Consider the following 13,385-nt stretch of genomic DNA (forward strand, 5'->3'; position numbering starts at 1 on the left):
GAGTCTTGGTGCAGTGAGAACTTCTGATCAGCATGATAAAAGCTATGTCTCTGCAAAGTGTCATAGAATTTAACTGAAACAAATTTTCTATAGAAAAGTGCCTGGTCCTTTTTCTTAGGTTCCATTTTACGAGTAAGTTAATTTTGTATTTGGAAATATATTTCTACCTTGGCTTAAATGCAATTTCGCACGACGGATTTTATTGAAACTTTTTTTACAGATCAAGCCATAGGATCTGAGGTCGAATACGATATATTCACTGAAAATATTTAATTCCTGAGAAATCAACGATTAGATTTGACAAAATATCGAAGTTTCTATTTTATCGACAATTTTTCCAAATACATTCAAAATTAATTTTTATTTAAAAATTACAATTTCTATTCAATTTTATAACGAATTTGCAAGCTTTGGTTAGGTTAGGATAAAAAAAAGAGGTTAAATCTTTGTAAATGGGTATATTTTAAAAAACCCTTAAAAGGGCTACATCAAATAACACGAACGTTTTCGGAATAATAATAATTCCATCATCAGGTTAAAAATACAGGTTAACATGCCTGAGCCACCAAAATATTAGGGTAAAAACCCTTTAAAATATATAAGGTTAACAAAGATTGTACATAATGTTGTTATTAATATTTGATGTTTAATATTTAATTAAATTTTACTTTAGGTAACATACACCCATGCCTTAAGTGAGTTCCAGCGTCCGGAGAGTAAACCTCTTCAAACAGACTTCAGCTGGTAACTGACAGCTAAACGGACTTCATGTTAACCTGTATTTTTAACCTGATGATGGAATTATTATTATTCCGAAAACCTTCGTGTTATTTGATGTAGCCCTTTTAAGGGTTTTTTAAAATATATCCATTTACAAAGATTTAACCTCTTTTTTGTGATACGTGGTATACAGCCAGCTGCAGGAATTATTTTCCTTGTGGATTAGGTTAGGATAGATTTAGTTTGGTTAGGCTAGATTGAGTTATAAAAGTAATTTTTTTATGTTCATTGACTTTAAATTTTAAAGCTGTTTCTTGACTGTCTATATATATATATATATATATATATATATCGGTAACTAGAATTTGGATTAAAAAAATTCTTCCAGATTTGTAATCTTCTTCTTCTTCTTTTTATATGGACATGACTCTGTCTTTTTTTCAATGTGCCTCCAGTAAGTTGTCGTTCCATCGTTTTCGTGGTCTTCCTACTGATCTGCGTATTGGGGAACCGTCTCTTGCCGTCTTTACTACTCTATTTGTTGTCATTCGGATTATATGATCGTTCCATTCTACTCTTCTATTTCTTATCCAGTTCTTGATGTTCTGCACCTTGCATCTACGTCGTATATCTGTACTTCTAGCTCTATCCCATAGTGCCTTACCATCAATTTTTCATCAAGTGTTTTCATCTCTGCTGTTTCTAACATTCTTTGTGTCCTCTCTGTGTCAGGTCTTGTTTCTGCCGTATATGTCATTATTGGTCTGATGACTGTTTTGTAAATTGTGCCTTTCCTTTCTTTCCCGATATTTTTATTTCTCCATATTGTTTCATTCAGCCAGCCCGCGGCTCTGTTTGCTCTATTCACTTGATCTTCCACTTCAGTTTCGAGCTTTCCCTAGCTAGAATATGTGATGCCTTCCATCTCCAATTTACATCTTAGTAAATTTGCTGTTGTAACCATGCATTTATAAGTCTATTTAGTGATATGCATTTATAAGTTTATTTTTTGGGGAAATTAACGTGCTAAATTTTCTGGCGGTTATATTAAATTTGTGCAGCATACGTTGTAAATCATCTTCACTTTGAGAGAGTAGTATTGCGTCGTCTTCATAGCAGATTATTTTAAGTTGTTTTTCTCCAATTTGGTATCCTTCTTTAGTTCTTACTTTTTTTATTATTTCATCCATAATCAGGTTTAACAATAGAGGACTCTGGGAATCCCTGTCTTATCCCGTTGCCAGCTTCAATAGGGTCGGCTAGTTCTTCTTTTACTTTTACTTTTATTGTGTTGTTTTGGTAGATATTTTCGATCGTTTTGATTATTCCTAGAGGTATCTCTCTTGCGTACAGTAAGTGGATAACGTCTTTTAATTTGACCTGGTCAAATGTCTTCTTAAGGTCCACGAAACATATATATTTGTAGATGTTTCGAAAAATAAGCAAATTTTGCTATTTTTTAGACTTCAATCGTCAGGAACTAAAAGTTTTTTGACGAAAAAGAATGTCATATTGGAAATCAGTACCGTTGACGACCTATTAATTTAGGCTTTTCTAATCTTTCGTCTACTCTCTTTATTTGTTTCTAAATAATAATTCCTCACTTTTTAAACTTTTTATATTTCTTGAAAATTCTGTTAACATCACATACAGGATGTAATACTAAACGTTTTATTTTATTACTTACATTAAAAACACACCATTAAAGTTACTTATTGTTTAACAGAGAAAGCGAGTGAACTTCAGTGATCCGTGCCTCACATCTAAAAAAATCTATATCAAAGATGAGTTTCAACCTAGTCTTGAGGCCAAAAGACTGTTTGATGTTACACCAGACAATAAATTCCCCGATGATGTTTTGAAAGATCTCTTCGGTTTCCCAGATGACACTCCCAGCTCAGAACTTTCTACTGAAACAGAATCTGACAATGCTGACACAGAACCGAGTTTGTCGGTGGTAAATCCTATGGTTTTGCACAAGAACAAACCAATTTTCCCAAAACTCATAGACTGCAAGGACGATGTTCTAATAATCGTTAAACGAATAACTAGCCCAATGTTTGTTCCAGCTTTAATAAATAAGTTAAAGTAAGTTTGACATATTTCTTTAATTAATCTAGTGTATCATAAGGCGCTAGTACTAATTTTAATTTAATTTTCATAAATTGTTCTATTAGTAGGAAAATATAAAATATTGGAAACTGGATTATCACTATACTGTTACGGTTTTTACTCAAAACTGAGATTTATAAAAAAATAATTAAACGATAATGTACTTTTGTGTCAATATACCAAAACACTAAAGTAGTCACACCTATTTTTGAGACACCAATAGTCGCTGCGCACTGTTATTCCGCAATTGTGGATACAAGCTATTACTTGCAAAATGCGACCTGGGTTAACAATTATACGTAAAGGGTCATTCGTAAAATAAGGTCTCCATGAATTTTAAAAACAGACAGCTTTATTTTCTTTTAGTGTTATACATTATTTTTAAACTTAAAACTTACGCTATTTTTCTACTTAATCACCATTTTCTATTAATACTTTTGCAGACGATGCTGCAACTTTTCTATCCCCATGTTATAGAATTATACCTCCAATCCTTTGAGGAATCGAGTAACCTCTTCCTTGACATTATTGGAAATGAAGCGTAAGTCACCCAAGTGTTCCTTTAATGTTGGGAATAATTGATTATCACTTGGTCCAAGGGCCGGACTGCAGGGGGGGGGGGCAGCAGTTCAGTCAAGCTTTCTCAGCATTTGTTCAGTTTAATTTGAGACACGAGGTCGATCGTTGTCATGGAAAAGTTGTCCATTATGACCATATATTCATATATATTCATATATTTTGTAGGTGCAGTAAAATAAAAAGTAAAAACTTCTCAATTTTTTATATTATGTGAAGTAAAAAGTAAAATTTTGTATGTACCACTGGCATTACCGGATGATTACGTCCCTCAAGCAATATCCATCTCACGGACCAGAGGCCCTTGGGTTGGATTATGTGCTCTCCGGGCATAAGCATCTTAATAACACTCTTGGTGCATAAATAACTATTAAACCATTGTTGTTTAGTTGATAATGTGCCCTACAAAAATTTGTGCCCTAGATCTTGTTTCTCTCTCTTATACACGCAGCCGCCCAATCGTCCGCCCTGTCGTAATCGCTTCTTTAACGATCAAGAAACAATGCTTTTAAATGAAAAAGGCCCAAAATACTTATCGGGAAATAGAACAAGGTTTGAACTTAAATTTAGGTCCTTAGTTAATTTAAAAATAATGTCTTTTACTTGTGTTTTTGAGCCTTGAAAATCGTAATTTTACGTTTTTCTCAGTTTGAATTATTTATAAATCGAAAACGATCAAATTTACAGAAAAACTATAAGAGACCTATTTTGTTCAGAATTATCCAAAAAATTAAAAAAAAATTGTCCGGGCCGAAAAAATTGATTGTTAATTTTTTTTTTAAAAGAGGGTTTAAAAAAAGTTTAACAACTTTTGGGCCAATAACCTGGGCGACCTCTTGAATCTTATTTTGAGTATTTGATGGGGGAAAAAACGATTAAAATATCAAAACAAAAATACTTTTTCGTTGAGCGAAAGTCCGCGCGCGACTACTACAGAGTTAATATTGATTTCTACTATGTTATTAATCGCAGGTAAAGTAGGTATTATGCAAGATATCTAGAAATATCTTAATGTATAGGTACAGAACCAAAACCGTGTATAGTCAAATGGGTCTAATTCATGATAATTACTATGGCTAGAGGTACCTATTTCGAAGACCAAGATTAGTCAATCACTATAAAAACAGTAAAGGATTTTCCTCAAGGAGCAGTCTTATTAGCTCTACTGTAGTCGCTGGTGATTAACGATTTCTTAGCAAAACTCAAAGAGAAGAATTTCGTACTCTAGGCTATAGCACTAAAACTGATAATATATCCTTTTAAATCTAGATCTTTTGGATTACACTATAGATCTGGGATATATACAAAAGATCTTTCAGATTGCAGTGTGGAAAGGTCTATATATCAGCCTTGATACATCCATTGTAGGTCATAGGTCCCCCCCTCTTTATGAATTTTCTTGTAGTTTCATTCTTTTACGCTTATATGTCTTCCAGTTTGTAATGATCTTACTCAGTCTTTCATTTTTTGTCTGATCTATATGATTTGTTTTATAGGTGACCAGAGCATTTCTACTTCAGTGGGGCTGGTAGTAACTTTTGTGTCATTTCTTTTTCGTTCTATGTAACAGTCTTATGTTGATTATTATCTTTTCATCGCTCTTTATGTCTTTGAAATTTTGGCAATATTGTCCCTTGTCAATGTCCATGCTTGACATCCGTTTGTAACGATGGGAATAACGTAATTGTTAAACTGTTTTGTTTTTCGATATTTTTCATTCTTACAATGTGAAGCTGAATTTACTGCACATGCTAATTTCACCAGTACTTATTTGTACTGGTTCGTTGTCTTTATTCAGTTTTATTATTTATCCCAAATATATATTTATTCATTTAACTTCTTCGATTTAATTTTGCTTAACTAGAAAAAGAAGCTGTAACTTCAAAAAAGTATAAATGACTGGAACTGAGCAGAGTCAAAGAAATCGAATAAAAGCAAAAACTCAAAAAGACAATTTCCCAAGTTTAAGCGTTCTTATTAACGATCCCATTTTAGACCTAGAATGTTGTGAAGACGAAACAGAAAATTCTTATCCACAAATTTGAAATTGCAACGTAATAAGCATTTAAAATTATTCTTGACGTTACGAATTATCGATCCGGGTTATTAATAACCGTCTATTGGATGGTCATGGTCTATAAAGGTCATTTTGAATTGCGACAAAGGAATGAACGAAGAGACATGTTGGTATAGCTCTGTCAGGAAGAAGAGCTAATCATTAAAAACACTTACTATGCCACGCAGAAAATTATAGACATGAAAATCCCCCGCAACACTATGAAGCACATATAGTTAGAAACCAAATTGATTTCATAGTAGTTAACAAACAATTCCAGATACAGCTTTAAAATAGTAGCCTCTTACTCTGGAACATACCTTAACTCCCACCACAATCCAGTAATTGGTGAATTCATGTTTAGAGGTAAAATGATTTCTAAACTACCCAAACATGTGTGATACAATATCACTGCTTTTGAAAACAATGAAATGAGAAAGAAGCTACAAACGGGATTAGAAAAGCTAAACTCTAATTTAAGTAAATATGAGGAAGGCGACGTAGAAAAACAATGGGAAGACATCGAAATGAACATAATTCACAAAATGTTCTAGGGCAAACAAGGAGACAAGCAAAGAAAAGTTGAATCACAGAGGAAATTATAGACATTATGGAAGAAATGTAAAATGCAAGGAAATATACAAAATAATAAATAGAAGAATTAAAAGGAACATTAAATATACAAATAAATGCATGGATAGTTCAAAACTTCGAAGAATCAGAACTGCTACTTTTTAAATCATGACTCATTCCACTTTCATAAAAAAATTTAAAGGATTAAGAAACACTGTCAGAAAAACAAACTTTTCAAAGATAACAAAAAACAATAGAATTGTATTGGACCAAAAGGAATTATGTGAAATATGGCAAACGTATGTACTAGATTTTTTCTGTGATAAGAGTAACACTAATGCCTATGACAGACAAATAGTATCAACTGGACCACCAATATTAGAGTCAGAAGTAGAATATGTAATCTCTAGTCTAAAAAACCGTAAGGCGGTTAGACCAGACGGTATAAATGTGGAAATCCTAAAGCTATTACATTAAATGCTTATGCACACTTTTTCAGAACATATACAACATAGGAGAAATACCAAGAGATTGGCTAAAATTAATCTTTCTGGAAATACCAAAGTCAATGGACAATGCCAGTCGCTGCGAAGAACACCGTTTATTTAGCTTAATGAGCCATGCATTAAAGGAATTCTCAAAAAAACATTTGCCTCATTGATTACCAAAAGGCCTTTGACAAATACATAAGAATGATTCAACAACTATATGGGAATCAAAAAGTGGAACTAAGGATTGCCAACGGCCTATACACAAAAGGAATGGAGATACTGTTTAATATTTATGTAGAAAAGATATTTCATCTTGCACAACATAATAGCGAATATACATGAACTTTAAGATTTAGTGAATATCATAAATGGACTGGAAGAGGAGTATGGGCTTAACATCAACACAGCAAAACCAAATATATGATACTTAGCAAACAATCTCATATGGAAGTTCTTCTTCTTCCTCTTAACAAGCAATTCTGATTCTGATTGATTAACGGATTAATACCTCTATGGAAGGTTGTCACTTCATCTTTTGCGCGGTCGTCCGATACTTCTTCTGTGCTTATCAGCTCACTTATCTATGCTTATGTGGTTATTCCATTCTTTTTTTCTATTTAGTGTTCATTCGTTTATACACTGTACGTTACACTGTCGGGTCTTGTTTCTGAGGCATATGTCATTATTGGTCTTACACTATTAAGCAGGTTTAAAGATTTAAATACCTTGGAGTTACATTCAACAGTAAGTGGGACTGTGAGCTGGAAGTAAAGATAATAGTAGCAAGAGCTAGAAAGGCATTCGTTAAATTTGATAAATATGTCCTTCACCGTGAAGTTCTTTAACTCTAAGAATCTGGGTCTTAAAATGACACTTATAGCCATCTTGATGTACGGAGGTGAGACCTGGTCGCTTAAAGTGAGATCTCTGCATCATATGGAGGCTTTCGAAACGTGGTGTCTCAGAAAGCTGCTCAGAAATCGGTGGACTATGTACCAAATAATGAGGCCCTAAGAGAATTATTACGTCTCGTTAAGCAGCGAAAGATTTCATAATTGGGACATATTCTATGAAATAACAAATATAATCTAATTATCATCCTGATGGCTCAGATGGTAACGTTCATGGTTCAGAGACACAACTGATGTCAGTACGATAATATAAGAAGAGCGGAAGAAGGATCTCTGTGCATTCGACAACCAGCATAGATGCCTACATACTGCATAGCTTACGTCACCCAAAGAAGAAGAAGCTTTTCTTTTTTCTTATTTTATTTAATTAATCTTATTTATCTATATTATCTTATTTTAGTAAATAAGGTGATTGAACAACTTTTCATTTTTTTAGGGCTAGGAACGTGGAAACAATTGGAGATTTGGCAAAACTAAGCGAGTCTGAAGTGAACCGTATTCCCTTCAAAGTTCCAGTTGTTGCTAATGTTATGAAGGCTTTGGAAAATTACTATAGGAAAAAAGGGGGTGGAGAAAAACTAGAGGAAAAGTTGAGTAATTCTCGTGAAGATGAAGACAAAAACGAAGATGAAGAAATTCCTAAGTTAGATATTAAATTAGAATTAAAGATGTTAATTAATAGAGCACTTCGTGAGGTAAGTATTATGTTATATCTATTGTAACCGTAGTATTTTTAATGAAACACCCTATATATTTTTTATGTTTTTAGAAGCTACTTAACCTCATCTCAAAGAAATATATTATATAGGGTCTATTATGAATAATACAAGGTGACATTTTAAAATTATGTATAATTTTCGTCAAATAAAATTATAAAATTAATAATTTATCACACTTTTAATAATGGTATTTTTTTTAGCTAAATACAGACATAAATTTTCTAAACTAAGTATTAATATATTGGGTTATGTAATTAATTCCTTAATGAAAATTATACATAATTTCTTAATTTCACCCAGTATTTATAATATACGCCTCTACATAGTTTGTGAAGGTCAGACTTTTAAAACCTAAAAGTTTACAGGGTGTTTTATTAAAAATAGTAAAGATGATTTACTACGCTAGACTTACGTGAGTTACCCTGTACATTTAAATTTATTTTTAAAAAGCGCTAATTTATATTTAAAAGTTTTTTATAATTTTATAAAATAAGGACACAAACAATTTTATTTCATAAGTGTTGTCTACACTATATATCTCCCTTGTTTTTGTAAACATTTACTAATATACTGCTTTTCCATTCACCTGGCATTTGTCCAACTTTAATAATTCTAATAACTAATAAATAAACCTGTTAGCCAACTTGTTTCTGTGCCTCCTAATGCTCTCCACAATTCCGCAGGTGTATAATTTGGTCCAACTGCTTTTCCCTTCTTTATTTTTTGAAGTGTTTGAACCACTTCCTCGTTTGTTATATTGTAACGTTTCTTAACCTTTTTTAGTCCGTGGATCCCTAGAAAATCAAGTACAATTTTAAGGACCCCCTTCATAAAGAGCACAGGAACAAAATTAGAACAATTTATTTAAATACTGAAAAAAAGACATTTTGGTTGGTGCTGCTTTTTGGCTACTAAATTTGTTATATTTGGGTTGATGTGTTTTTACTTAGTTGTGATCTCAAATCGGATTCCAATTGTAGTTTGTTTCTATATTTGTTTTTGAAATATACAAGAGCAGAAAATCCCTTTTCAAAGAGGTATGTGGATCAGAAAAGCAATGAGTGTTTCAGTGCTTCTTCTGATATTTCTTTATAAACTGTTTTTATATTATCCCAAAAACTTGTTAAGGAAGATTCTTTGAAATGACGTTTTAAAGCTGAATCATATATTTCTATTAATTGATTGTCCTGTATCGTTGCCATACCAATGATATCTGAAACATCTGCGTTGAAAGGGTCAGCTATCCAGTTTTTATTTCTGTCGGGTTCTTAAATCTGGTGTTTAATCATTTCTTCTGTTACTTGCTTTGGCAACAGTTTCCAACCAGAGGATTCCAGAAGCGCCACCAGTGTAGGAAAATGGTTATAGTTTTTTTAATTGTACTATTAGTCCAAAGGTCAAGTTGTTTTATAAGAGATTCTATTCATTTTATCTGCAACTTGGAAGATGTTGTTATGTCTTCCTTGTAGAAAGTTCAGCTAGTTAAGGGCACTGAAGATATATAAGCTAAATATGCCACCATTGTAAGCCATTCAAAGTTAATGAAATTACCAGCTTGTTTATTTCCGCTGCCTGCTGAATTCTTAACAAGAAAAACATTCTGATATCATCTCTCAGCTCGAAAACACTCGACACGACTTTGCCACGAGACAACGAACGCACCTCTGCATGCACTAACAACTGCTTGTGAATGCTTCCCATGTTTTCACAAATCATACCGGAAGTACAGGAATTTAGAGGCACGGCTTTAATGAAATTCACGGTTTGTACTATCTCGTCTAACACTGATTTTAATTTATCAGGCATATGTTTAGTAGCTAAAGCTTCTCTATGAATGAAAAACTGATGCCAGATAATAGATGGATTCATCTTCTTCACGTGCGCCTGAAGTTCTGTTCGTGTACCGGTCATAGCCCGAGCACCATCCGTACTAACTGCCACACATTTATTCCACGGTATTTCATGAGTGGACCTAAAGTCGTTCAATACTTCAAATATTGCTTCAAATGTAGAATGCAAAGGAGAAGGCCTGCAGAACAGAAAATCCTCAATTATGCCGTCGTTATATTCGTAACGAACAAATGCAAGCACATTGGCGTTATTGCTTATATCTGTGGTCTCATCTAATTGCAAAGAATAAAATCTGCTCGCTTTAACATTCAAAATCAATTGTTCTTTGGCATTTCCTGACATATCAACAATTCTATTCTTTACTGTACTGTTACGTCCAATTCTTTTGAAGGTTTTTCTCCTGACATAGCCGAAACCATAATTTTAGCGCACGGTAGTATTCATTCTTCAGCGATGGTGTAAGGCTTACCACTTTTTGCAATTAATAAGGATACTTGGTAAGACGCCAATACAGCATTTTCGTTATTATCTCCAGTACAGTCTTAATAATTATTGTTTTTTTTGCTTCGTTCTAATTCTTTGGCTTTGATTTTGAAAAATGATTGGAATTCTCACAAAGTTCTTGATGTTTTGTTTCTAAACGACGACGAACTTTGGCTGGTTTCATCGACTCATTCGACAAAACTTGTAGCATATGACGCACTAAGGTCTTTCTTCACCCTTTAAATTAATAGATTAATATATGTTATACCGAAAGCTCAGTATTCGTCACAAAACTTACGACGTTACTACTACTACTACTACTACTACTATCGGTTCATAGCGTTCTCCGACACCTTCCGACTCCTAACCGCCATTCTTCTCTATTTAACCCAAGGCCTGGAGGGATTTCTCTTTCCTCTAGTTCTTTTTCAATTCCCTCTCTCCAGCTTCTTCTCGGCCTTCCTCTTTTTCTTCTTCCTTGTGGTGTCCACGTCAAAATCTCTTTCGGAATCCTGCCATCTGGCATTCTCTGTACATGGCCGTACCATATTAACTGTTTTGTTTTTATGTCATCAACTATTCTATGCTTGACTCCCATCATTTCTCGTATTCTCTCATTTGGTATTCGATTTCTTCTTGATTTGCCTGCTGCTCTTCTCCAGAAGTCCATTTCTGTTGCTAGTAACAGTTTCTCTGTTCTTTGTTTCATTGGCCAAACTTTACTGCCATATGTGATTACACTTTTAAGTATGGTGTTGTATATGAGTTGTTTGTTCGCTTTAGATATTGTTTGGTCTCACAGAATGCCGTTCATCATGAATAGGGCTTTTCTACCCTGTATGTTTCTGTCTTTTATAGCAGCATCGAGTGTTCCATCTTGAGTTATCTTCATACCCAGGTACTTGTATTCATTACAGGGTCTAATTTCTACCCCATCGTCTAATGTAATGACGTTTATTAACCTAAATATACTACGTTTATTAACCTAAATCGATTTCATTCGCTTCGTCTAAAGTGGAATCATTTGGCTTTAACCAGCATTTCATTGTCAATCACAGAACAAAACAATGCGAATACGCGTAATTAAATCTTAACACACGAATAATAAAACAGTCTAGGTCGGATCACGCTCACGAGCGTAAAGCTGCGATGACATGGTTAGTGAATCGCGAGCAAGAGCACACTCATGGTACATAAATCTTAATAACTTCACGACTGTGGGCATGCCTCGTTCGTGAAGAGAGTTTACATGGCAAATATTTGCTTCGTGGCGAATATGCAGTGCTTGCTTTTTCTTTCTAATTTTGTTAACTATAAAACAATATGCACACTGTGACCAAATACCTAGTAATAAACTAAATTAAAATAGGAAACGAAACAATACTTATTATAAACATACATCATACGACATAATTTGAAGTGGATATTGACCTCAACCTTGCACTTCTCATGACTGACTACACGATCCAAAAATCAATTAAGTTTGATCTTCTCACGATCGTTATTATTTCGAGTCGTGAATAGAGTTTGATCTTCGTATTTCACGAAAGTTTACAAGGAGCGTCCCTTACGAAAGCGTGGCTTACGTTCGTGATTCACTACCCATGCCAACGCGGCTTAACGATTAGGAGAGTTACATTTATTTATTAATTCAAATATCCATAGATAAGACCACGGACCCCCTAACACATGCTCGCGGACCCCCAGGTGTCCGCGGACCTGAGGTTAAGAAACACTGTTATATTGATTACCATGGCATCAAATTCTTCATTTAATAAACTGTCGAAAGTACTTTTTTCATCTCATTTTGACATCCTTTCCGTGAATTAGTACTTTATTATTTTCATCTCAGATGCATCTAATCTAATTAAAATCTTTTGCTTTATTTGCTCTATGTTTGGCTATTTTATATATCTTTGTTTCACTATTTATGTTTATACTGTTTATATAATTTTCTTTTTTCTTTTATTTGTTTTGTACTTCGTTTGACCACCACTAGACAGAGTCACTTTATTAGACGGAAAAATCTTGTGCGATCTCAGACTCAAGACATAAAGAAAAGGGCTTTAGACTAGAATGGCCTAGGACATTTAGTTAATTAATGGGTTAGTAAGCCCAAGATGCCCAGGTTATAAAAATGTATACTTTTATTGTTCTATTGTATATGATCATTTGTTGTTATTGATATAATTTTTTTTTAATTTTTCGGCCAATTGGAGACTTATATATTTGTATATTTATGATAACTTGTATAATTATGATAAGGATATCTAAGTAAAATTCATGAGAAGAATTCAGTGTTACTTTTACATAATTTTGCCATCATTCAGCAGAGACACAGGCAAACGTTTTATCAATTATATCTTGCTCACTTTCTTTTTAGAGTTAATGTTTCGGGTAGTCACGTAACGTATGACGACAATCCATCTCTATCCGATTTTAAGTCAGTACACTTCTTGGGTATTGGGACTTCCGTCCATTACTATCACATTTGACTCATTATTTAGGGGATTTGCCGTCAGTTTATTCTCAAACAATTCCTCGAAAGACTCATCGTTCTTTTTGTCATGATATTCGACTGTATCTTTTTTGATGCGTATTCAGTATTTGGTAAAAATCATTGATCGTATTCAACATTTATAACAGAACGAATCTCGGATTTGGATCTCTTGGTTTTGGAACTTTTAGACCAGTTAAGAGATATTTCAGAAATGCATCCTCACAACTGACTTCAACAAACATCCAGCGTTTTACTTACAGAAACAATTTGTGTTGGCATTACGTCAGGATTTGTTTTTGTTGTATAAATAAATATAATAGAGAGTTCCCTTATATGAAAATAATTATGTTTTTAATTTTTTGTCATTTTATATCCAGTTGGTGTCAAACAATT

The 13,385-nt window shown here is 33.4% G+C and overlaps 1 protein-coding gene across 1 annotated transcript in view; it reads left to right on the forward strand.

Annotated features, from left to right (window-relative positions):
* Positions 1-13,385, forward strand: part of LOC140434830 (uncharacterized) — a 91,283-nt gene that overhangs the window by 66,012 nt on the left and 11,886 nt on the right. Inside the window, exons 14-15 of the mRNA XM_072523396.1 lie at positions 2,447-2,808; positions 7,876-8,134. Coding sequence (XP_072379497.1) covers positions 2,447-2,808; positions 7,876-8,134 — 621 coding nt within the window. The remainder of the gene's footprint in view (positions 1-2,446; positions 2,809-7,875; positions 8,135-13,385) is intronic.

The sequence above is a fragment of the Diabrotica undecimpunctata genome, chromosome 2 (genome assembly GCF_040954645.1).
Source record: "Diabrotica undecimpunctata isolate CICGRU chromosome 2, icDiaUnde3, whole genome shotgun sequence".
Taxonomy (NCBI): domain Eukaryota; kingdom Metazoa; phylum Arthropoda; class Insecta; order Coleoptera; family Chrysomelidae; genus Diabrotica; species Diabrotica undecimpunctata.